Source organism: Prionailurus viverrinus, chromosome A1, assembly GCF_022837055.1.
Source record: "Prionailurus viverrinus isolate Anna chromosome A1, UM_Priviv_1.0, whole genome shotgun sequence".
Classification (NCBI taxonomy): domain Eukaryota; kingdom Metazoa; phylum Chordata; class Mammalia; order Carnivora; family Felidae; genus Prionailurus; species Prionailurus viverrinus.
The window spans coordinates 124,302,613-124,329,929 of NC_062561.1; the positions used below are offsets into that span (position 1 = coordinate 124,302,613).

General features: G+C 36.8%; 1 protein-coding gene across 1 annotated transcript in view; it reads right to left on the reverse strand.

Moving 5' to 3' along the window:
- The window catches only part of DHX29 (DExH-box helicase 29), a 46,453-nt gene that overhangs the window by 9,315 nt on the left and 9,821 nt on the right, over positions 1 to 27,317 (reverse strand). Inside the window, exons 4-18 of the mRNA XM_047854165.1 lie at positions 26,055 to 26,184; positions 25,194 to 25,336; positions 23,117 to 23,242; positions 20,091 to 20,217; positions 19,169 to 19,327; positions 17,332 to 17,497; positions 16,951 to 17,074; positions 15,085 to 15,693; positions 13,086 to 13,229; positions 5,797 to 5,973; positions 5,020 to 5,160; positions 3,566 to 3,710; positions 3,312 to 3,429; positions 2,614 to 2,698; positions 802 to 890 (exon numbers count right to left, since the gene is read on the reverse strand). Coding sequence (XP_047710121.1) covers positions 802 to 890; positions 2,614 to 2,698; positions 3,312 to 3,429; positions 3,566 to 3,710; positions 5,020 to 5,160; positions 5,797 to 5,973; positions 13,086 to 13,229; positions 15,085 to 15,693; positions 16,951 to 17,074; positions 17,332 to 17,497; positions 19,169 to 19,327; positions 20,091 to 20,217; positions 23,117 to 23,242; positions 25,194 to 25,336; positions 26,055 to 26,184 — 2,483 coding nt within the window. The remainder of the gene's footprint in view (positions 1 to 801; positions 891 to 2,613; positions 2,699 to 3,311; positions 3,430 to 3,565; positions 3,711 to 5,019; positions 5,161 to 5,796; positions 5,974 to 13,085; positions 13,230 to 15,084; positions 15,694 to 16,950; positions 17,075 to 17,331; positions 17,498 to 19,168; positions 19,328 to 20,090; positions 20,218 to 23,116; positions 23,243 to 25,193; positions 25,337 to 26,054; positions 26,185 to 27,317) is intronic.

The following is a 27,317-nucleotide window of genomic DNA, read 5'->3' on the forward strand; positions in this document are numbered from 1 at the left end:
TTAAAATTACACTGAAGACAGCTTAAAATAGTCTATCATAATTATGGACCAATATTTTCCAAATCATGTTTCATATTTAAATAATTTAGCAAACACTGCAAACTAAATCTCATACTATCAAATTAAAAACTCTGGCACAAGGAAAAAACTTGTTTAACTTGCCCTTTTCCAAATTAATCTGACCACTGCCTCTAGGTAGTCATATGCACTGCCAAATATTGCTGAATTTTCCTAATACAGGGACAGTGTATATATGGATTACAATAGACTACTAAGGTGATCTTCTCTGTTTTTGCAATATAAACATTAAAATGTTTAAAAAGCAGTAATCTGAATCTCAAGATTCAGGTAAGGTTATCTGTTAAGTGCCAGTTATTATAACAGGTATGTTCAATTATGAAAAATATTCATGCTCCCCATTTAGAAATGAGGGACCTGATGATTATATTTAATGGTGTTATTACTTGGTAAAGATTACAGATCTGAGATTTAAATCCAACTTTGATTCCAAAACTCACACTGTTATAACCTCACAAATAATTATTGTTTCTGTAAAGCTATTTTGCAAACATATTTACAAAAAATTATGTTCTGAAAATTTTCTTGGAGAGCAGTTTTCTGCAAGAAGCAGAACACTGGCATTACTTATAGGAAAGCACATGCCATGATACTCTTGGGTATTTGAAAGTTTCCCATAGTTTCTCTGAGGCTTTGGGTAGAATTAGGACATTGGGATTTTCCCTATATGATTCTGAGATTTCTCCTAAGAATTCAAGAGCCCCAAACCCTTTTCAAACTTACTTATTTTCTTTTGTTCTTCCAGTGTCAATTACAAATACAACATCTGGAATAGTGATACCTGTCTCTGCAATATTTGTTGCTAAAACAATCTGAAAATAAAGAAAAAGCCAAAACATTAGGTAACAACTTCCAGCAATGTGCCATTATTTAAACTTTAGTTTGAGGTGATGCATTTTAAAAAGTGAATCTCAACATTCATCACCTACTTGCTGTTACTGTGTAATTTTAACTTGTTATAATTAGTTTCATCACTTCAGCTTGCCAATTAAAGTTACAGATTTTTATTCCAACAAAAATACCATTCCCCTAATTCTAGTCAGTCATCTTAAAAATGATGTTAAGTAGCTGGGAAATTGGGTCAGAGAATAGAGACAGTTATGCACAATCACTCCAAATTATTGGAGAAAAAATAGTACATCAGTGAGAAGTGGGTTGCTGCCTTGGCTTATTATCCCTGTGACCACATCCCATGTTAGATCCAATTCTAGTTTTAAAATTCTTTTTATTATTTATTTATTTTTGAGAGATTGAGCAAGCAGGGAAGGAGCAGAAAAAGAGGGAGAGAGAGAATCCTAAGCAGTTCCTGCACTGTCAGGTGGAGCCTGACACAGGGCTTGAACTCACAAACGGCGAGATCATGACCTGAGCAGAAAACCAAGAGTAGGACACTTAACCAAATGAGCCACCCAGTTGCCCCTCTCGTTCTAAAATTCTTTTTTTTTTTTTTTTAAATTTTTTTTTTTTTTTCAACGTTTATTTACTTTTGGGACAGAGAGAGACAGAGCATGAACAGGGGAGGGGCAGAGAGAGAGGGAGACACAGAATCGGAAACAGGCTCCAGGCTCTGAGCCATCAGCCCAGAGCCTGACGCGGGGCTCGAACTCACAGACCGCGAGATCGTGACCTGGCTGAAGTCGGACGCTTAACCGACTGCGCCACCCAGGCGCCCCTCGTTCTAAAATTCTTAATGGTGATGACTGAATAGTGCACTTTTTGCATTTTCCCTTCTGTATTCTTGGAGAAAACATTTTGGGAATTCCGCATCAAATATTCAATGTATATTGCTCTATATCAACTCTGTATTTTGATAGTGAATGCTTCTCTTATTCATTTGACCTAGGAAATAATACTGGGTTCTCAGACTTAGATGGGACCTAGGTGCTCATTCTACCTCAGTAGCATCTAATTTTTTTTTTTTTTTTTTCAAAGAGGTTGAACTCTTTTCTTTAAACCAAATCTTTGAGGGAAGCTAAAATGTTTACAGATCAGAACAGCCTCAGAACCCAGGCTCCTGCACTGCAGTCCAGGCTTTCTGGGAGCTCTAGTATTCCCTACAGTTCTTATATGGTACCCTTTATCCCCTTCTAAATCTGAGAAACTGTCTACCAAGTATCTCTTCATTCAGAATCCTCAACAGAGGAGACAATGAAAATACTGAGACTATTTCCTAACCTAATGGTCTATGCATTAAAAAAATAATCCAGGATGAATACATGTAGAACAACAATGAATCTGTACAGGATTCAAATAGCTCCTGACAGCCAACATCTTTCATGAAAAGGATGGGAAAAGTAGTGATTTTTCTTCCCACAAGCGAAAGTGATGCCATGTTTTTCAACGGTCATTCCCCTAAAAGTCTTGTCCCTTTAATAATGTATACTATAAATTTTCAAATAGTTAAGTATTGGGTTCACTTTCTCATTATGTTAAGCTGGTGAGCATCTGGAGTCTGCCATGAACTGTGAGACACTTAATTACATTTTCATGTAATATTCAACAGATCACACATAAATTTGCTGTACTGAATTTTACCTTCCTGACTCCAGGAGGAGGAAGTGTGAATGCTGCAGCTTGGTCTTGAGTTGAAAGAATAGAATGCAGAGCTATCACTTTATATCTGAAAGTTAAAATCATAGTTCTTAGCAAGAGTTTCTCTTTAGAAGACACTGCAAAGAATAACAAAATTTATTTGCAAATAGAAAGCAATTTAAAAAATTTTTTATTATGAAAAAATTTAAACACCTAAGTTCTGAGAATGGTACAATGAAACCACATACATTCATCAAAGAGAAAATAATATGAATTTATATGGAATATAAGTTTTAAATAATTTCCAAAATATGCTTGGATACTGCAGTGATAACCATGATAGCAGTAATAAACTGTATCAAAACAGATACAGTAAACAGCTGAATACCTATATCTGAATGATAAGTTGCACTCTGTAGGGGTTTTGCACTATCCAGTGGGTTGGGGAGGTGAGTCACTATCTTATTCTGAACCACAGGATTCCCTCTGTTTAATGAATTAAAGACAGAACAAAAGCAGAAATCATACCTAAAATTTTTAGTACATTTAATGCTATAATAGAAATGTTAAAAACAAAAACCTTACTTCACTTTAGACAATTTTAATTAAAGGTAAAAAGACTGAGAATTCTAAGAGTTTTAATATGCAAAACATTTTTTAATTTTAAAACTACTTGGAATATAATGAAGATCTGTGGTTACCGTTCAGAAAAAAATCTTCTGTCAGTTGACAGGAGATCATACAGCTGTTGAATATGAGCGAGGCCTGGTAAAAAGATCAACACTGCTCCTTCAACATTTCTGAATTGGGGACTTCTGTCTGAAATTTTTTAAAAGATAACAATATTCAACATAAGAAAAAAGGTAAGGAATAGCATATAACATGTTAATAAAATGTTTCCAGTTAGAAAAGTTTTATCAAAACAAATAGAGTCAGATTAGTAAAAGATACATACCTAAATATATAAGAAGTTCCAAAATGAGATCAAGGTTGATTTTATAAGGATTCATGTAGAGAATAGCATGCTGAGTGCGGCTACTATACTTTTGGTAAAATGGATTTAAATCAGCACTTGATCCAGTCTGAACTGGTATATATTCCTAAAAGAAACACAATCAGAAAATGGTGAACAAAAATATTAAATATTTTTATAAGACAAAGAAGGATGCAAATCTGCCCTTCTTATTATCATTATTTTGTTAAAATACAGCAAGGGTACAATTTTTAGTAAGTTTTAAAAAGTATTAAAAATTTTCACATCTCATGGGGTGCCTGGGTGGCACAGTCGATGAAGTGTCTGACTTCGTTTCGGCTCAGGTCATCATCTCATGGTTTGTGAGATCAAGCTCCAAGTCGGGCTCTGTGCTGACAGTGCATAGCCTGCTCGAGATTCTCTCTCTCTCTGCCCCTCCCCCACTCACAATGTTTCTCTTTCTCTCTCTCAAAATAAACTTAATTTTTTTTAAATTTCACGTTTAATTTCATTCAACATCCTTAAGTACAGCAAAACTTTTTATCTTTTCATATACATACTAAATTAAAGAAGAATGGAAGAAAAACAGAACAGTGTATGCACTGTCCTGTGGCAACTAAGAAGCAGGTCAAGAGAGGTCATAACTTTAATAAGTAGTTTATACCTGCCTCATTCCTATTAGATTCTACTTCGTTTGCTAAAGTCCAGTCACCTCTTTTGAAATACCTTTAATTTTCTGAAGTCTTTCTTTAGTTTCTAATTTCTAACTCTGGAGTTTTAGGGAAAGATTTTAGTTTTTGCTTCCTTGATTTATCTGCTTAACTAGAAGACAAAGTAACTTTGTGTTTCCATCAGATTGGATATAAGCATGAAATATTGTGGATACAATAAAAATACTGGATATAGTACCACTGGCTAAAATGCAGGCTAATGTGGTTTTATGACAGCTCTAAAAACAAACATGTCACTGAAACTAACTCTCTAGGAAGAACTGTGCTTGCCCTAGACAGCTTCTCTATATGGCTCGGGTTGGCTTGTACCAGGACAGCTGCTGAGAGAACCAATGGCAAGGATTGATCTCGACTTTGGGCCTGCCCCACCCTCAACATGTAAGATGTTCAGATAAAATACAGAAAATCATTACAAATTTACTCCTAAATAAGTGATCATTGCTCTGAAGCACTAAAGGTTGCCTCTTATTTATATGCTCCTTGATTTTTTTACGGGTATCTATAGGGCCAAAATAGTGAAAGAAGATAAAATACCGTAAACCAAAGACTGAAGATTATTTTAAATTTTGCTCAAAATCCTATCTCTTCCTCTTTTCCCAAATTATACTTGAATTCACTGTGCCAGCCATATGATTTTAAACCTCTCATGGAATGTTATACTTTGGATATCACTATCAGATGTCTTTGAAAATGTTTTCTTTTTACCTGGTACTTTTTTATTCCCCCTGCTTTGCTTGTAACATTAATGGTTATTTCTTCTTCCTCCTCCAGAAATTTCTGACAATATTCTGAGTCTTTCTCCAGTACAAATCCTGTTTCTTCTATTATATCTTCAAGATGAAAAACCTACATAGATTAAGGTATATGAATGGTAAATTCAAATCCATTTCGGTAAATACCATTTTAAAGAGAACAATGGGATCACTGTCTTTTGAATGTTACCAAATGTTAATTTAGAATATTATGAGAAAAGCTTCTTTCTGCATTATTTGGGAATGGAAAACTTTGTTGATATAGATGAGTTTGTCCCTAGAAGTCTCTGGACAAATTACATTATGGTGTATATTTTTTATTTGTGAAAACTGGTTAAAAGAGCAGTCTTTATGAGCTGAACCCAAAGAACAAACATTAATAGAATAAGCAGAAAGGAAGCTTCAAAAACAAGCCTAAATTTGAGAGTTGGGTAAAAAAGGAGTTCCTTACTGCCACCTTCAATCTGGATATAATGGTTTGGACACAGAAATGTGTTTTACGTTCTATACTTCTCAGGTGTATCTTTCAGCAGAATTGTCCCTTCCAGCCTCCCCACCCTCAATCCAGGCATCACTAGCTATCTGATTCCTGAGCCATCTCCAAGTTCTCTCTTGACCTGCCGTACTGTAGGATTAGGTATGGGCTCAGATGACTAGAGCCTGTCTTCTGGTGAAACTCCCTGGTAGGAATGTAGTTTCTGTTCATATAGGTGTTTTAAAGAAAACTTACCTCCACAGGATAGCTTCTTCCTGAAATTCTAAGAATAGGGCAGTGTGTGAAATACGTGGAAAACTTTTCACTGTCTACAGTGGCACTCATTAGAATCAAGTGTAGATCAGAGCGTTTCTGTAAAATTTCCTTCAAGATAATTAGTAAGAAGTCTGACTGGACGCTTCTTTCATGAACCTAGTATAAAATGGAACAAAAAAACTGAATCATACATAAGGGCTACTAAGAGGCTAAAATAATCAGACACTCAAATCTACTAAAAGTTCATATTTATAGTCAGCACATGAGGAGGGAGAGAGAAGCTGTATGTTTCAAACGAGGTACTTGGTAATCTGCTGTGCAAGTCCCTGAGACTTTATCCTAATGTGTTGGGGCAGTGATGAAAACACGTTAGGGGCACCTGGCTTGCTCAGTCGGTGGTGTGTGATTCTTGATTTCAGGGTTGTGAGTTTGAGCACCACGTTAAGTATAGAGATTAGAGATTACTTAAAAATCTTTACAAAAAATAAGGGGCACCTGGGTAGCTCAGTCGGTTGAGCATCCAACTCTTAATTTCGGCTCAAGTCATGATCCCAGGGTTGTGGGATCACGCCCTGTGCTGGGCTCTGTGCTGAGCACAGAGCCTGATTAAGATTCTCTCTCTCTGCCCTGCTCACATGTTCTCTCCAAAAATAATTAAAAAATTTTTTTACACAGAGGAATCATGTAGTCTGAGTTCAACTTAAAAAAGAAAACTGGGTATAATATGGAAAATGTCATAGAGGACAGCAACAGAAAAGTTTCAAATAGAGGTTTTGTAGTACTTAAAGAAATAATAGTAGTCTATATGAGGGCAATGCCATTTGCATATGGAGAAAAGTGAATGAATTTGAAACGAGTAGAATCAACTGGTGTAAGTGATGGGATGTGGGAGGAAGAAGGAATAATCCTAGTTTTACTTTTACCAGGATATTTATGTCTGAAACTCATGAGTGATTTCCTGATGGTAAGGCAAAGCTGAGTTATCTCATCAAACAGATATTAATTTATGCAGAAAATGATTTTTTTAAAGAAAAAATAAGGGTAGATCATAAAATAGAGCTAAAAAAAATGTGTATGTTATTAAGCACATTCTGCAGAGGTAGGCAACATCTGGCTGTAAACATACTAGCAACCAGCAAGAAAAGCTATTTAATGCACATAGTGACCATAAACTAAAACAAATCACACAACTATTTGTAAGAATAAGGTAGATGTACTATTCTGAGTGTTACCAAAAAGAAAGGTTCTGAATAGCATAATGAACTCTGTAACATATGTAACATCTGTTACATCCTTGTATTTAACATGATGAATTTCACTGAGCTTTTTCTTTGTTTTTACCAGATTGTTCAAGATGTTAACAGTATTACACTTAAGCACAATTCAGTAAATCATGTAACAGAATGCTAATACTAAACCATGAAAGAACAGCTTCCTGAAGTTGATCTGGCTTTTCAATGAGGGTTCACTCTGAGGCAAGAACATATAATAGAGAAAAGACAGTCTTTTCAATAAATGGTGTTGGGAAAACTAGACCACCTTCTTACACCAAACACAAAATAAAATGGATTAAAATTCTAAATGTGAGACCTGAAACCATAAAACTCCTAACAGAAAACATAGGCAGTAATCTCATGGACATTGGTCTTAGCAACATATTTTTATGGATTATGTCTCTTCAGGCAAGGGAAACAAAAGCAAAAATAAACTATTGGGACGACACCAAAATAAAAGCCTTTTGCACAATGAAGGAAACCATCAACAAAAGAAAGGCAACTTAATAATGGGAAGAGATACCTGCAAATGATATATCCAAGAAGGGGTGAATATCCAAAATACATAAAGAACTAAAACAACTCAACACCAAAAAAACACAATTAAAAAGTGGGCAGAGGACCTGAGTAGACATTTTTTCAATTAAGACATATAAATGGCCAACAGATATATGAAAAGATGCTCAACATCACTCATCATCAGGGAAACGCAAATCAAAACAATGAGATACCACCTCAAAACATTGAAAATAGCAAGAATTAAAAAGATAAGTGTCGGTGAGGATGGGAAGAAAAGGGAATATTAATGCACTTTTTTGGGGAATGTAAACTGGGCAACCACTATGGAAAAGAGTCTGAAGTTCATCAAAAAATTATAAACAGAAATACAGAATGATCCAGTAATTCTATTACTGGGAGTTTACCCAAAGAAAACAACGACACTAATGCGAAAAAATACATGCACCCATGTTTACAGCAGCATTATTAACGAGGGCCAAGATATGGAAGCAGACCAAGTGTCCATCCGTAGATGAATGGATAAAGAAGATATGGTATATATACAATGGAATATACAATGAAATATTACTCAGCCATAAAACAGAATGCAATCTTACCATCTGCAACAACATGGATGAATGAAGAGATTATTATGCTAAGTGAAATAAGTCAGACATAAGGCAAATAACATGAAAAAATATGTATTTCTGATAGTGACAATATGGTGTAGCACTATGGGGACCCTGAGTTTGTCTCATCCATGAAACATAGCTAGATTAGCATCAAGCTATTTTGAACACCTGGAAAGTGATCTGAGAATTAATGCAAAAATCTGCCTAATTTGAGCCAGAGAACTTGGCAGCTATGTGGTGCAGAGAGGTGAACTGGGGGGAGAGAAAAGCCACAGAGCCATGGAGGGTAGGGAGCTGTTTTTGCAGAGACAACAGAAAGAAAAAGGAGGAAGACTGCAGCACACTGGGATCACGCAAGCAAAGCACTCCCTTTAAGAGTAGCTGGAGAGAAAGAGATAAAGAGTGAAAACACTTGGAGGGGACTGGACAAGAAATCTGTTCCCCAAAACTATTGATGGGGAGGAAGGAGAGGGTTTCAATACCACCAGGCTTCTATAAACAGTGGAGCACAGAGTCTAAAGTTTCAGAGCTTAGAGCCTGGCGGTGCTCTGATGAGGAAGTAGGGGGAATCCCCAGGAGCATGCAGCACAGTCTGAGGGGTCCATGTGCTACATAAGGAGAAGCGGTTCACCTGTTTGGAGTGCCTGTGGTAGAGGCCATGCAGCTTCCCTCCAGGCCAAAGTCCTGGTGGACCCTGGAGAGCTGCCATGTTTACTGATATTGGAACAAAGACAGGAATACAGCAAAACCTGGCACTAGCTATGTGTTGTGATTTACCATAAACTCAGAGCCTCTGCTGCTGTGTGATCACATGAACATTTTCTGGGACAAGACAGCACCAGGCTGTTGTTCAATGAGACCCTCCTCCAGAGAATCAGCATGGGTCCGAGCGGTGGATTTTTGAAACACAGCTCCATCTGAGATAAAACTCCGGAGGGAGGCACCACCTGGCAATCAGATAGCTTGGACACAGGGTAAAGGCGGGGAGTGGACGGCAGCCTGAGACAAAGGGGTGATTGAGGGCATGAAATTCACGCACCAGAGACTAGAGAGCTGGGGAAAGCCATTTTCACCATGCACAGATGACCCCAGTGAGCTATGCAGCACTACCAAGTGGAGAAGGGAGCCATTACACCCAGCCCCACCCACCTGCACCCTCCAGGGACATCCCTGAGAAGACCAGAACAAATCCCTTCTACCTGCTTAGCTTACGGACTGGACTATATAATGTGCTGCAAGATTTCAGTTCTAGGTAAAATGGATGTAACTTCATTCAAGTTTCACGCTGTTTGCTTGTTGTTCATTTTCTTTGCTTCTGTTTTTCCTTCTGTTTTCTTTTTCCTTTCTTTTCTTTCTCTTTCTTGGATACAGAAAGAGCAAAATTTTTTTAATTAAAAATTTTTTAATTCTATTTTTGTATTTTATTTTTTTAATTAAAAATTTTTTTAAAACTTTTTTTCCTTTCTCTTTTCTATCAAGCTTCTCTCAAGTAGACCAAAACACACCTAGGATCTAGCTTCCTTTATTTTTTTTGTTTTTTTAATATTTAATTTTTAATTTTTAAATTTATTAATTTTTTCTTCCTCCAAAATGATACAATGGAGGATTTTACCGGACAAGAAAAAACAGGAAGAAATGACAGCCAGGGATTTAATCAACATAGATATAAGTATGATGTGTGGACTAGAATTTAAAATCACGATTACAAGAATACTAGCTAGGGATGAAAAAAGTATAGAAGACACCAGAGACTCCCTTTCTACAGAAATAAAAAAACTAAAACCTAGTCAGGCCAAAATTAAAAATGCAATAACCAAAATGCAATTGCGAACGGATGCTGTGATGGTGAGGATGGATGAAGTAGAGCACCCAATCGGTGATACAGAAGATAAAATTATGGAAAATCATGAAGCAGAAAAAAAAGAGGGAAACAAAGTCTAAAGATCATGATACAAGATGTACAGAACTCAGTGATTTATTAAAGAGTAACATTGTATCATAGGAGTGCCAGAAAATGAAGAGAGACAAAAAGGGGCAGGAGGTTTACATAAGCAAATTATAGCTGAAAACTTTCCTAGTCTGGGAAAGGTCACAGATATCAAAATCCAAGAGGCAAAGAGAACTCCCATTAGATTCAACAAAGCTGACCATCACCATTCCATATCCTAGTCAAATTCACAAAATACACAGACATGGAAAAAATCATGAATGCAGCAAGGGGAAAAAAACTCCTCAACCTACAAGGGAAGACAGATCAGGTTTGTAGCAGATCTGTCCACAGAAACTTAGCAGGCCAGAAAGAAGTGACAGGATATATTCAAAGTGCGGAATCGCAAAAATGTCCAGGCAAGAATTGTTTATAACAGCAAGGCTGTCATTTAAAATAGAAGGAGAGATAAAGAGTTTCCCAAACAACTAAAGGATTTTGTGACTACTGAGCCAGCCCTGCAAGAAAATTTAAGGGGGGGGTGGGGGGGGGGCTCTTTTTTTCTTTACATTTTTTAAAATGTTTATTTTTGAGAAAGAAAGAGAGATCATGAGCGGGGAAGGTGCAGAGAGAGAGGGAGACAAAATCTGAAGCAGGCAGGCTCCAGGCTTTGAGATGTCAGCAGAGCCCAACATGGGGCTCAAATTTGTGAACCATGAGATCATGACCTGAGCTGAAGTCAGACGCTAAACCGACAGAGCCACCCAGGCGCCCCTAAGGGGGGGGGGGACTCTTTGGAGAAGAAACAAAACAAAAACACACCGAAAGACTAGAAAGGACTAGAGAATATCATTAGAAATGCCAGTTCTACAGGCAACACAAGGGCACTAAATTTTTGTCTTTCAATAATCACTGTAAATGTAAATGGACTAAATTCTCCAATCAAAAGACAAAGGGTATCAGAATAAGAAAACAAGACTCATCTATATGCTGCCTATAAGAGACTCATTTTAGACTTAAAGACACCTGCAGACTGAAAGTAAGGGGATGGAGAACCGTCTATCATGCTAATGGATGTCAGAAGAAAACTGAAGTAGCCATACTTATATCAGGCGATCAAATTTTAAAGACTGTAACAAGAGATACATTCATATTATTAAATATATATACATATAAATATGTATATTCAATGTCAACCGTGATTTTTTTTTCTGGGATATGAGATTATAGGTTTTTATTTTCATTTTTGTATCTTGCTATATTTGTAATATTTTCTTTTAAAGTTTATTTGTTTTATTTTTTTTTAAGTTTACCTATATTTTTTTAATTAATTTATTTTTTTAATTTATTTTTTTTTGAGACAGAGAGAGACAGAACATGAATGGGGGAGGGGCCGAGAGAGAGGGAGACACAGAATCAGAAGCAGTCTCCAGGCTCTGAGCCATCAGCCCAGCGCCCGACGCGGGGCTTGAACTCACGGACCACGAGATCGTGACCTGAGCTGAAGTCAGACACTTAACCAACTGAGCCACCCAGGCGTCCCTTAAGTTTATTTATTTTAGAGAGAGTGCATATGTATGAGAGCATGAGCCGGGGAGGGGCAGAATGAAGGGGGGAAGAGAGAATTCCAGGCAGGCTCCACACTGTCAGTTCAGAGCCCGATGCGAGACTCAAACTCACGAACCATGAGATCATGACCTGAGACAAAGTCGGACATTTGAATGAGCCATCCAGGCGCCCCTATTTGTACCATTTTCTAAGCAAAAGGAGGAAAATGACCGAACAATCTATATGTAGTCTATTAATTAAAAATCAATGAATGACTGAACTTTAATACTGCCTTCTGAATTTAGTGAATTAACAGACATTTATAAAAACTTTACATCAGGGAAAATTTTTTAAATAGTTCTTGTATAATAGAAATGCTATGTATCTTATTTCTTCTTGACAAAATCATGTACAAAGCAAATCAGTTTACATGTGGTAGGCTACTGCACCATTTAAAATAATTCTAATGGGAGGGGCACATGGGTAGCTCATTCGGTTAAGTGTGTGACTCTTCATCTCAGCTCAGGTCATAGTTTCACAGTTCCTGGGATAGAGCTCTGAGTTGGGCTTTGCTGCTAAGAGCAAGGAGCCCACTTGGGGTTCTTCTTCTCCTGCTATCTGCCCTCCCTTGCTCCCAGGCTCTCTCTCTTTCTCTCTCTCTCAAAAAAAAAAAAAAAATAATAATTCTAAGGGGAAATTTTCAATTTAAAGATTCAATTTAAGTGTGCATTAAAATTTGATCCAAGGACATACAACCCTTGATTTCTGCTCAGGTCATAATCTCACCATTTGTAAGTTCAAGCCCCGCATTGGGTTCTGTACCGACAAGGTGGGACCTGCTTGAGATTCTCTGTCTCCCTTTCTCTCTGCTCCTCTCTCTCAAAAATAAACATTAAAAAAAATCTGATTCAAGGAGGGATATATCTATAGAGTAAATGATGAAGATTTCTTGGTTTTTTTTAGTACGAATTAAGGAAAATCCTTTAACAACCAAATGTAGTTAAGAGGCAGTATACACACCACAGACTGCATCCAGATGGCCTCAGTTTGAACCTCCGAGTTGCAGAACTTACTGGCTGTGTGAACTTACACATAGTATTTTAACCTCATTGTGCCTCAGAGCAACTGTCAAAGGAGATAATAGTATCTACTTCACTGGATTTCAGGAAAGGTTAAATGAATTTATATATATATACAGTCAGAAGCATATAGCAAATGCCATATGGTATTGAAACAACATGAGACATATTTGTTAGAGAAAATTAAATAACTATATACACAGGGGCATTTAATAAGCATGAAGAAAATGTTAGGTAGTATTAGAAATAGCATCCTTTTAACATGAAACTGTTTAGAATTTATCTGAACACGACTACAGAATATACTCACCTCGTCTACAATAACATGAGACACATTGGTTAGGAGACTATCTTCCTGAAGTTTCCTTAGCAAAACTCCTGTTGTACAATAGAGTAACCTTGTAGATTCACTAGCTCGAGATTCCATCCGGATCTGATATCCACACAAAGAATTCTATAGGGAGAACATAAGGTTGAGATAAGATTCTCATAAGTGATCTGGGAAACAAGAGCTAAGAAATGAAGCACAGGTGCTGATCCTGCTACTAAGTAGGGCAGTTTAAGGAAATCTAGTTAGTGAAATTAAAAAAAAATTTTTTTTAACGTTTTTTTATTTATTTTTGAGAGAGACAGAATGTGAGCGGGGGAGGGGCAGAGAGACAGGGAGACACAGAGTCCAAAGCAGGCTCCAGGCTCTGAACTTTCAGCACAGAGCCCGATGCGGGGCTCGAACTCACAAACAGTGGGATCATGACCTGAGCCAAAGTCGGATGCTTAACCGACTGAGCCACCCAGGTGTCCCAAATTAACTAAAATTATTGTCCCAATATCTTCAATTGTATAAAACTATAAAATTTGTTCTGCTAACTTAAAAAAAATTTTTTTTAATGTTTATTTATTTTTGAGAGACACAGCGTGAGCAGGAAAGGGGCAGAGAGAGAGACCCACAGAATCCGAAGCAGGCTCCAGGCTCTAAGCTGTCAGCACAGAGCCTGACACAGGGCTCGAACTCATGAACTGTGAAATCATGACCCAAGCTGAAGTTAGATGCCCAACCAACTGAGCCACTCAGGTGCCTCTGGTTTCACTGTTCACTCCAGGTACCATCAAAGATTGATTATTGTATTCTAATTAAATTATCTTGCAACAAAATATTGAGGTACTCAGGACAAAAATTTAGAGCAGTTCCTACAATTTGGTCTACTTTTCTGGCAAGATTTCATAAAAGCTGCCACTGTTAAAGAACAACTGGTCTCGGGGCGCCTGGGTGGCGCAGTCGGTTAAGCGTCCGACTTCAGCCAGGTCACGATCTCACGGTCCGTGAGTTCGAGCCCCGCGTCAGGCTCTGGGCTGATGGCTCAGAGCCTGGAGCCTGTTTCCGATTCTGTGTCTCCCTCTCTCTCTGCCCCTCCCCCGTTCATGCTCTGTCTCTCTCTGTCCCAAAAATAAATAAACGTTGAAAAAAAAAAAAAAAGAACAACTGGTCTCATACCAGTGGTGCCTCATGGGAATCTTGAGGTGACTTCTATTCTCATCACATTTTTTATTTCTTCAGTTATTTTTAAAATAATTTTTTGTATGTATGTATGTAATGTCTGCACCCCATGTGGGGCTTGAACTCACAACCCTGAGATCAAGAGTCACAAGCTCTACCAAGTGAGCCAGCCAGGCTCCCTTCTAAGGTCATTCTTTTATTTGCCATGTATGTACATGTCTGTTATTCTCTTAACATAAGTTCCTTATAAGATAGAAATTATGTCTTTTTTTCTTTTTACATTCCATGAGAGAAATCCATACCATGTTTCACAAAAATTTTTAGTGAAGGGTTACCTATCTTAAAGACAGAGGCAAAAATGTTAGGGGCGCCTGGGTGGCTCACTTGGTTAAGCGTCTGACTCCACCTCAGGTCATGATTTCGTGGTTTGTGAGTTCAAGCCCCATGTCGGGCTCTGTGCTTACAGCTCAGAGCCTGGAGCCTGGTTCAGATTCTCAGTCTCCCTCTCTCTCTGCCCCTCCTCACTCATACTCTGTCTCTCTCTCCCAAAAATAAATTAAAAAACATTTAAAAAAATGTTAAATACCATCTCTAGAAAGAACAATTCAAAGTGTAATTAAGCTGAGTTGTATCAACCTGGAATTCATATTTGGTTCTAAACAATTTTATTAATTTCTATATTTTGCAGTTATTCTGCTACTGAATAGCCAGTAGCAGTGTCAAAACTCATACACTGTACAGGTTTCATTTGGATCCCAAGAGCACAGATGAGTAATGTCATCACTCACTGAGATGGAGTTGAACGACATCTTACCCTTCCTCCAGGTCCATTTTCACAGCCCAACTCATCACATACTCTTGTGGCTAAACTCACTGCTGAGATTCTTCGGGGCTGGGTGCAGACAATGTTACACTTACTAGCTCCCCACTCATTTAGAAGCAAATCTTCCAAGAGGAAATGTGGTACTTGAGTACTTTTGCCACTCCCCGTTTCACCTGCCACAACCACTACCCGGTGCCTTTTAAGAGTTTCAACAATTGAATTCCTATGCTTGAACACTGGTAACTGCTGCCTTTCCTTTAGAAGTCTCTGGTACTTAGGTGTGCTTTGCAACTTCCTGAAGAGGGCTCTAACAGGTTCCAAATCTTCTGCCTTTTCTGATTCCAAGGACAGTGCAGAAAAATCCTCATCAGAAACTAAATTTTCCCAAGATTCCTCAGGATCTTCAGAGTTTTCTCTCTTATTTTCAGAATGTTGTTGCTGCTGCTGCTGCTGCTGTTTCAATTTGTTCAGAAGTTTGGCAATAAAAAGATCACGTGGCTTATTGGTTTCCATTTTATTTAATTCTTCCTTTTTCTTTTCTGCATCACTCCACTCCAACCAAACATCTCGGTAAGTGGGAGGAAGTAACTGGTGCACAGACTATAAAGGAAAAAAAAAAAAAAAAAACACCAGTATGTTATTTTCACTGATTACTTAATATTAAAATTCAATAGGCTGGAACTTAGGATAGCTATTTTCCTCTTAAAATGTAATTTGTCTCTTAGTTACTATTTTAATATAAGATACACATGCATATGATGCAAATTTATAAACAGCATATCATATTCAGGCTTCTAAACTTACTGTGTGACCTTCGACAAATAACCTCTCTGTGTCTCAGATTCTACGTTGGTAAAATGGGCCTAATATCTCCCTTAAAGACACACTCTAAAGTAAACTTTTAATACATGAAAAGTGCTCATTCCTGGAGCAAACTACTGAGTATATTTTTATTATTTATTCCTGCAGTGGTACTATGTAAATATGTAGGTGATCCATAAAGCATTTCTGAAAGAAAATTCCCTCTGAGATGCTGGCAGGTAAATGATATTACAGGTCAAAGTATTTAAAATAAACTACAGTGAAGTGAATCTAAGTTGTCCTAATTCTGTGTCATAAAAGAGCCCACAATTATCTCTATAACACTGAGAGTTACTTCTATCAATTAAGCTTAGCTTATGATCCCTTTTTGCAAAATAGGTGAAATAAAGACATTACAAATTTTTACTGGCAGAAGCTGGAAAAGAACTATCGTTTGGAGTTCCACTTCATCAGGATCTAAAATTTCCAGTGGTTCTAATTTCCCATGAAGAACATGTATTTATTGCAAAAAAGAAATGTTGACAATCCAACAATCCAGGAAAAAAAAAAAGCTTCCTTCAGAAGTACTTCAATCTTTCTTTAACCTGAAAGCTTATAGTTCATATATTCTAAAATTGAAAACTGGAACTAAGTTCTATAACTTTTCAAAAGAGAGAAAAAAATGTAACATTCAAGAGAGACATAACATTTAAATAAGCATTAAACTGTTTAAAAATTCTCCTTACTTCAACCAACCTAGAACAACTATTTTTAATCCATAAAATAGCACAGCCTGAAAAACTAGACCAGTGAAATGGTTCAGAGCCTCTGGTCTAAGGACAGAAAGACGTAGCTGTGTTTAGGGGCAAGACGAAGTCAAAATCGTAAGTAAGCATTTAACGAGGATTAATCTGAAGAAGTGCTAAGTAAAAACTGGCACCGAAGGCCATTGTTAAATACTACATTCCATATGCTCATAGTTTTATGTTGGCAAAGTACAGTACACGCACTACTCCACGAATGACTTTTGAAACACATCAATTTAAAAAGTCTCACCTGCCCTTTCACTAAACGGTACAGAGCTAGAGTTGCTCCCAGGTGCTGAGCTTGCATGCCATCTTCTGTTAAGATTGTAGGGCATACTACCAGTACGTCATCTTCAGACTTGATTACTCTTACTCTACAAGGAAGCCAAAGATTTTTAAAATAAAATTAATGAAGTAAAAACAAATCAGAATTCCATTCACACTGAGCCTAAGTTTACATTAATTAATTAAATATTTCTAATGAAGACACTATACTAGGTAACGTATCAGCACTATCAACCTGAGATGTGAAATAAGAGAGCTTCCTAAAAATGTCTACTTAACATGTAAGAACCAGATTTTTCATCTTAGATTTTTCTAAAAGTTCATTCAATTAACCAAAAAAACATACCTACATTTCCAGTATCTACCTACTGGAACTTTTTCAAAGGAAGGATTTGGACTCTTGGGAAGATTCTTCCTGACCCAATCGATCAGAAATTGTTTGGGAGATTTTCCAGTCCAGCTTCGAGCTGTATAGTCAAAATTTCTTACATCATGAGGTTCTTTCTTTTTCTCTAAAATGATAGACAAAGATTGTTTTTTTAAAAATTGTCATGTGGTAATGTGTAGTCTCTTGAGTGATCAAAGTCCTCTCAATTTTGGGAAAAGACCTTTAAAAGAGAATAGGTTAAAAAAAAAGTTTGCTTTTCTGAGTGATGTAAGGAAATTCTCTTAATGGATAAAACCACTGAATATCTGAATCTTTAAAAAAAAGTATCCTGAGTAACTCATTCATTCTTATAAAATATCTATGATAACTAACCATGTGATGAATTGTTCAGGGTACTCTGAATTATAGTATTTGGGAGGCTACCACACAGGAAGGGTAATCTTTTGAAAAAAATATAGATCAGATGTCATTTCTCTGCTTAACAGCTGCTGCTGCCACCACCACCTTCATTGGTTTCACATTACGTATAAAATAAAGTCCAAATTCTTCACCACTGCCTAAAACCTTTTCATGGTCCATCTCTGCTTATCATGCCACACAGGCAGGCAGTCACTTCCTCAAATGCTCTAAGCCTGCTTGGCCCAGTACAGAGGCAGTAGCCACACATGAACAAACCTAAATTAATTACAATTAAACTTTCAGTTTCTCAGTTGCATTAATCACATTTCAAGTGCCCATTACTCCTATTTGGCTAGTAGCTATCACACTGGATAGCCCAGATACATAACATTCCTATCATAGAGTGTTCTGTTGAATAGTCTGCTCTACGTCTTCTCTACCTTAGACTTCCAATGTACTGTCTCCCTCCTTCTAAGGTGGCTCTTCCCACCAAGGTATCACTGGGCTGACACCTAATCATCTATCAGATCTCAGAGCAAATCAACAGCCCCATTATTATCTCTAATATTAAACACCAGTATTCTTGCCCTGATAGCATACATCACAATTTATAATTAAATATTTGTGTATATGTAATGCTTATCTCCCCTACAAGACCATACACTTGAAGAGGGCAAGGACTAGGTTATTTTGTTAATTACCGTACATACAGCAACTGACATTATCAACAATAAAAATTAATAATTATTTATCAAAGAATATAAAATTAAAAAACTGACAATTTAGCACAGGACTTGACTATAGTACAGATAAATATCATACAAGCTATATCAATAATTTACTTAGCACAAATAAATGCACCATTACACACATCCAGTGGCAAGGCAGTACTCATGGCAGAGTCCTCTTAGGGCTGTTTGAGTTAACCTTGAAGCGAGGGTAAGGTTGGCCAAGTAGGGGATAACAGAATGAGCAAAATCATGGAGCCATGAAATAACACATGTTCTAGAGAATGTTGCGGCTACAGTACTTAGCTGGGAGAATAAAGTGGGAAGGCAGATTGTGGTAGAATGCAAAGGCTCTTCAATGCCGTGGTAAGTATGGACTTACTACTGACTGAGGGTTTTTAACAGGGAAATCACATTTAGATAGTTATGGAAAATAATTCTGGCAGGAATTTGGAGGATGGACTGGAAAGAGATGAGACTGAAACAAGATACTTAAAATTACAAAATGCTACAAAAGTTATAATTATTATTTTTCCAAGACAGCATGTGGAAGCGTAACTTTACTGCCAACTTATGTAGTTTGCTAGAATGCAAACTAACAATTTCTCAGTTGTATTTTCACTGACATTTTACTACTTTCACCTCGAAACCCTTTCCCTTTGTTTTACCTTTCTCTTCTTCAGTAGCAGCTACAGATTTTTCAAATAAGTTGAAGTTCAAAGCCCTTTCTTCTTCTGTGGCTACAAGAGGCTTTTTCCTTTCATTTTGTTGATGTGAAATCTTTATGGCTGGATTGAATACTGGATGGTCTTCTAAAGTTTCCATTTCTACCAAGAAAAAAAAAATTGTGCTTTGTTGTATTTGTTTTTTATGTCTCTTTACTTTGCAGAGACGGTTAAAAAACAAACAAAAAAACCGCAAAATGACAACAAAAACAGAACAGCATTCTTTCTTTTTCCTTGCAGCCAGTTATTCAACACTTTCTACTTGGAATTTATGCTAGAAGTCAGAGGCAATTTATTTTCACATCATATACTAAAATGTTTTAAATGAATTATTTAACAGATGTAGAAGGTCTGGAAAAACATACTCATTAGACATGAATGCTCATGGAAGTGTACCTGACTCTCCTTTTTGAATGAGGATGGTATTTTATAGTATATTTCAGAGGCTGACAAACTATGGCCAATGGGTCGCATCCAGCCCTGCTGCCTGTTTCTGTATAGCCTATAAGCTAAAAATAATTTTGGTATTTTTAACTGGTTGAAAAATATACGAAGTATTTGGTGACATGTGAAAATTTATATGAAATTCCTATTTCAGTATCCATAAAGTTTTATGAGAACATAGCCATTTACTTACATACTACCAGTGGCTGCTTCTATGCTGTGACAGGAGAGTTCAGTAGTTGTGAGAGCATCTATATGGCCCACACAACCTACAATATTTATTATTTGCCTTGTTACAGAAAGCCTACCAATCCCAGGTATAAACCGTTAGGAAAGAGTAGACAAAAAGAGGCAACCTCCATGCCAGGAAAGCCAAAAAAAGAAGAGACATTTATATACCTAAGAATTTTTAAGTGTTTACCTCTTTGAAATTTCCTTATTTTTTCTTGAGCCTCTTTTTGGCCTTGCTTGTTTTTTTCTAGTTTAAAGGTAGCTGCCTGCTCCTTTGCATCCAGAAGTTTTGCTGCAAGGTGCAAGTACCTTTCATTCTGTTCCAAAGAAGATATTGATTCAGAAATTTAAAAAAGAACAAATCAGTTAAGTCATTTGTCAGTTTATTATAGAAAAACCTATGATCTTTTAATCTTATTCTTTGATCCAGCAAATCTGCTTTTAGGAATTTTTCACAGAGAAATAATACAAAGGTACAGATTTGTAGGTAGTGACAGAAGAGGAAAAACTGCAAATCAAAGGTACTCATCTACAGAGAAAATCTGTCAGCCATTAGAAAAAAAAATGAGCTACCAAAAGAATGAGGGTGATCCACATGGAAAATTTCCTTGACATATTAAATAAAATTAAAAACTACAGAATAAAAGTTAAGTAAGCTCATTTCTGTAAAGAGGAAGTATTTTGTTTTTATACATTTTATAATTTACATAAAGGATTGTATAGATAATAATATAATAATATTCATCTGAAAGTTACCTTTCCATATTCTCTTTCTTGTAGAAAATAGGGACATTAAAAAAAAAAAAAAAAAGGCCTCTGGTAAAATGGGTGTTATAAAACTTAAGGACTAGCTCCACTGAGCAAACATTAGATGCAGTTTAAAATTAAACTCAGATTTGTTTTTTTCCCTAGGTTAACAAAGTACAGATGAGAAGCATCAAGGCACAAGGTGAAGATAAGGGCATGTATAATGCTGCTATGAAACACAACTGTTAACATGAATGGAAAAGAGATCAACTAAGGCAGCACATCGAGCTTAAGCCTGGAACCACTTTGTGTAGAACACACTGATACAGTGTAAACAGAAGCGTTAGCTGTCTGTACCTCTTGTTCACCCAAATCACATTCTTCCATCAATCCTATTTCTGCCATTGATACCACTGTCCCTCCACCTGAAAATCTCTTGCTGTCTTTAGCTCATTAACTTCTTTACTCAGTAAACCAAAACTTTCTATTGGTTCTTGCTTTAAATGTTTCTGTTGCCTTCCAATTCCAATACCAATTTGGAGCCTTATTATTTCATACCTGAGGAAGTGCAAAAGCTACCAAATGGCTTCCCTATCCTTTCCAAATCACCTTGAATGCTACTAAATATTCCAAACCACTTTAAGCACTTTAATTTTGACCTAAAATACCAAATTCTTGTAACTCACCTGCCCCCAACTTCAAGAAGCTCTTCCCAAGAAAAAAAAGTCAAATTCATTTTTTGGGGATCAAAATCTTCTGGTCTCAGCTAAACTCACTTGTTTACTCCTTCCTGTCAGTACTCATCTACATTGTATACTCTGTATATATTCATATATTGTTTAATACCCAAAGGCTCATTGCACAATCCACTTCTGTACACTGTTCACACTATTTTACCCATATGGATCATCTTCCCTTTACTGCCCATGCACACTTTGCACCCTTCAAGTTCCCCCTCTCTTCTTGCAGTCTTGACCAAATGTTCTAATCAGAAGAGACCTCTTCTTTGACCCTTAATGGAGACTCATACTGTCCTAAGTTCTTTTTGCTTATATTAGTTTAATATAGGCACAGAGTTTTAAAAATATGTATAGGATACAGAAGAGTATAAAAAAAGAAGTGTCCCTCTCATTCTACCACCCCAGTCCTAATCACTAATAATAGTTTCTCGTGTATCTTTCCATATCTTTTCTGTGCATATAGAATGAAAATACACATATATATATTTTTTTCTTTTACACAAATGGGTTCATCATACTACACATGGTGTTTTGCAACTTCCCTTTTCTCTTTCTAAACCAATTTTATTCAGGTATGATTTACATATAATATAATGCACCCATTTAGGTATACAGGTGAATGTGTTTCATAAATATATATATTGATTTAACCATCATCCTAATCAAGATAAAAAACATTCCCACCATCCCCAAAAGTTTCCTCATGCTGCCTTACAGTGAATCCTCTTTCCCTATCCTTGGACTCAAGCAACTACTGATCTGCCTTTTGTCACGAGAGATTGATTTAGCAAGGATAACTTATCTGGAATTTAACATAATAATTACACATGTAGTCATCTGTGTCTCCCTTCTTTCATTCAAGGATTATGCTTTGGAAAGTTGCTTGCAGTGTTTGCCTATTATGAGTATAAAACTGCTATGCACATTTGTGTACAGGTCTTTTGTGGACATCTTTTCAGTTTTCTTGAATAAATACCTAAGAACGAAACTGTTCTGTCACATGGCTAAGTGTATGTTTAACTTTTTAAGGAAGTGCCAGTTTTCTGAAGTGGATATACCATTTTATACTCCCACAATCAATGTCTGAGTGTTCCTGCAGCTCCATGCACTCCCAACACTTGGTATTACTGATCTCTTTAATTGTAGCCATTTTGATGAATATACAATAGGATCTAACTGCAGTTTCCATTTTCATTTCTCTGATGACTAGTGATCTTGAAATTGTTTTTACATGTTTACTGGCTATCCATATGTCTATTTTTGTGAAGTATCTGTTGTCCTTTGAAAACTTCTTTATAAATTCTAAAGTGTACTGTCAGACACGTATTGTAACATTTTCTTCCTACAACTTGTTTTCATGTAACCTTACATTTTTAGTTTCTCTTATATCTAGGCTTCTCTGACCAGACTAAGGATTTTTTTGTAACGAAATGTGCCTTTCTTTTATTATCCAAGGAATTTAGGATACTTCTTACAAATGATAATCATTTAAAAATATTTGATGATTATCTGTTTAAAGATGGGAGGAAACGTAAGTAACACTTATTGAGCAGTTACTTTGTGCCATTTTTATTTTGTTACTTTTAGGTTTTATTTTGCTTAATCTTTCCATCCACTCCTAGAGGTGGGTATTTCTTTAATTTACAAATGAGAAAACTAAGTTACAGAAAAGTTAAATATGTTGCCTATGAATAGCCAGCTAAAAGCCTAATACAAATTTCTAACTCACAGGGTCAAATTTTTCCTCTTCTAAACTTTTAGAATTTTCACTCTTTTCTTCTTCATTTTGCTGTTCGGCATACTGCAAAATCCATGCTTTCATATTTACTTCCAAATTTTTTTCTTCCTTTTTTGGCTAGAAAGGAAAAACAAATATCTGAAAAACCAAAGTTAGAAAAAGGTGTCAAACTATCAAGTGTCCCTGTTTTTACTATTTTTTTTTTCACTCAGAAACAGTAGACACGTAAACCTCATAAAATCATATTATATACTGTTCTGTGAAGGACAAACGAATTACACCTTGCTTTAAGAAGTCTAAACTTTCAAAATCAAAAAGGTATGTCTATACAAAGAGGCAAAACAATAAGGAGAACTTTAAAAACTACTGCTACTCCAGGCACCTGGGTGGCTCAGTTGGGTTGAGTATCCAACCTCATCTCAGGTCACGATCTCGTGTTTGTGGGTTCGAGCCCTACATCAGGCTCTGGGCTAACAGCTCAGAGCCTGGAGCCTACTTTGGATTCTGTGTCTCCCTCTCTCTCTGCCCCTTCCCTGATCACACATTCATTCTCCCTCTCTCTCAAAAAATAAAATGTTTAAAAAACAAAAAAACCAACTAGTGCTATTCCTGAAAAATAGTGGTTTTATGGGGATAATGCTTCCAGATTTTTGTTTTTGTTTTGTTTTCAAGCTTTACTGGGGTATAACTCATAATATTTAAAAACTGTACATACTTGGGGTGCGTGGGTGGCTCAGTCAGTTGGGCATGCAACTCTTGATTTTAGCTCAGGTTATGATCTTGCCATTCATGGGATCAAGCCCTGTCTCGGGCTCCCTGCTGACCGTGTGGAGCCTGCTTGGGATTCTTTCTCTCCTCCTCTCTGCCCCTCCCCTATTCACATGTATATGCTTTTTCTCTCGAAATAATAAACTTTAAAAAATTGTACATATCTAATGTACATGTTAATATATCAATTATATATTAACTTATCATAATGTATACATAAACTCATTCTGATGAGTTTGGACATATGTGTCCATTCACGATACCTACAATTGAGATACTAAACATATCCGTCACCTCTATAAACTTCCTTGTGTTCTTTTGTGCACATGGATTGGTGGGGATAGGGAGTGGTGATTGTGGTGAGAACACATAACATGAGACCTATCTTCTGAACATATTTTAAAGTGCATAATATTGTTCTGTTAACTATAGGCACTATGTTACAAAGATCTCTAGAACTTATTCATCTTGTGTAACTGAAACTAAATGATTAGGCAACATTTCCCCATTTTCCCCTCTCCTCCCTTCAGCCTCTTGTAATTCCACTCTATTCTCCACTTCTAAGAGTTTAGCTATTTTGGATACTTCATTTAAGTGGAATCCTATAGTATTTATCTTTCTGTGACTGGTTTATTTCACTTAGCATAATGTTCTCTACGTTCATGCACACAGAGGTTTTGTGATACGCAGTGTATTTAAGCATAACGCCCTAATGAAGTATACCTTCCAGTCTTGACTCCTTGCTGTAATCCCCTTCCACACGTATTTTGGAATTGGCCATGTGATGTGCTTCAACCAAGGAAACATTACCAAGATACAAGCTAGGACTTGGTAAGAAATTTATAGACTGGGGCTTATCATCTTGAAATACTTGGTCTTAGAAGCCAGATGCCAAGTAAATCAGACCACCCTGTGACCATCATATATGAGGAAACATAAGTTAGCCACATGGAAAGAAGGATGCCTGGTTAGCCCCCAGCTGAGGTACTAGTCCTATAAGTAAGAAACCATTTTGGATATTCTAGCCTAGTAAGACACCTTGGGAAACAGATGGACTAAACAGCTGACCCTGGTCCAGACTGCAGAATCAAAAGAAATAAACTGGTGGTTTAAGTCACTAAATTTTTGGGTGGTTTGTTATGCAGCAATACACTACCGAAACCGTGACAGAAAAGTTTGGCAAACTAATTCTCTTCAATAAGCAAAAACATTATTGCAACCTAGTATTTCTACTCATAAACTGCTATAATGCACTTTATTCTGATTTTATACAACTTCATGTGTTTAATTCTTAAATTACCTTAATCTTAGTATCTTCTGTTTTTTTGATTTTAGGTTGCAATGGAGGTGAAACAGTGGCTGGTATTTGAGGAGACTGGAATTTTGGCCTACTTTTAGTTTGTTGCTCTTCAAATTCTTGACTGAATCCTTCAGGAAGTGCATCTTAAAAATTGGGATTAAAAAAAACATACATATGATATATAAAACATAAACATATACATTCATCAAACATACACAAAAATCCTGGCTAAACAAAGAGCACCTAATTTTCTTCCACACTCATCTCCCCAAGAATAGAAATCCTATGATGAATCTGACTTTATTGTCAAAGTCAAAGTGCGAACACTCATCAGATGACAGCCCACCTCTAAATGGCCATTTATTTCACTCTCTATGTGTTAGACTCATAAGTTTTCAAAAAAAGATTTGAGCCCTTCCCAACTCTTTGGTTGCCTATTACAGTATATGGCAGGATCCTTAATCAGTCATACAAGCAATTTGGACTCTAGGTTCTTGCTAAAGATGACAACCTTGACTCTCTGGTTATTAAAACTATCCAAAGCCAGATGGCCCAAATTTCTAAACCAAAACCAGGAGAGACAGTCTGATAGGTAAAAGGTAGGCAAACTTTAAAAATGTGTTCTATGAAGTACATTATAAAATGACTACTGACAACTGAAAGTAATGCACAAAAAATTTCTTCTTGCATGGACTACAACCTCTGAGAATATACTACAAAGAGCAGGAAAGGGTAAGAACATTCAAACAATAATTATAACACAGTGAAAAAATTTTAAGTAGAGCTTGATACAAATATCACAAATTCTGAATTTCAGATGGGCTTTAGAAAATGAACGACTTTAATGATAATACTACTTACCATCTGAAAGATTTAAACAGAGCCAATCCAAGGCAGAATGGAGATCACCTCCCTGCAACAGTGTGTTAGTCATGGCATCTTCAATGTCTTTAGTCTTAAATGAAAATGCTTGTAAAGCCATGTATAAATCCTGTAAGAGGGAAATGCAAAAAAGTCATTCTGTCAATTTTCTCTCCTTTTATTACTAATTTTATTCTACCACTCATTTTATAATTATTTATTTATTTAAGTAGGCTCTATGCCCAGCGCAGAGCCCAATCAAGGGCTTGAACTCACAACCCTGAGATCAAGACCTGAGCTAAGATCACAAGTTGGACACTTAACTGAGCTTAAGGTTATTTATGTATTTAGAGAGAGAGAGGGAGGGAAATCAGGGGAGGGCAGAGAGAGAGGGAGAGAATCCCAACCAGGCTCTATGCTATCAACACAGAGCCCAATGCAAGACTGAAACTCATGCCATGACCTGAGCCAAAATCAAGAGTCAGATGCTTAAGCTACTGGGCCACACAGTAGCCCACTCATTTTAAACCAGAAATTCTGATACAAATTATAATTTCAAAAATATCTTTTCTCCCTTCTAGTTAGAAGAGTTAAATATGCTTACCAGATTGAGAATTTGAGAACTATGGATAAATTTTAAAAGGACCTCAAGGGGTGCCTGGGTGGCTCAGCTGGTTGAGCGTCAAGTTTCAGCTCAAGTCATGTTCTCACGGTTTGTGGGTCTGGGCCTGGCACTGGGCTCTGTGCTGACAGCTGAGAGCCTGGGGCCTGCTTCGGATTCTGTGTCTCCCTCTCTCTCTCTGCCCCTCCTCTGCTCACAAAAATAAACAAACATTAAAAAAAAAAATTAAAACAGTAAATAAAAGGACCTAGAAAATAAACAAACAAATAAATAAAAGGACCTGGAGACACTGCTCATATTCTTACTATCCAACGATATTGTTTGCAATGTAGTATGTTTCCTATCAGTCATTTTTCTGATCTTGTGAAAACAAATTTCACTTAATGTTATAACATAAGCAGGGCACCTGGGTGGCTCAGTCGGTTAAGCATCCGACTTCAGCTCAGGTCGTGATCTCGCAGTTTGTGGGTTTGAGCCCCACATTGGGCCCTGTGCTGACAGCTCAGAGTCTGGAGCCTGCTTCTGATTCTGTGTCTCCCTCTCTCTCTCTGCCCCTCCACTGCTCATGCTCTGTCTCTCCCAAAATAAATAAACATTAAAAAAAATTTTTTTTGATCATTGTAACATAAGCATCTTCCCAA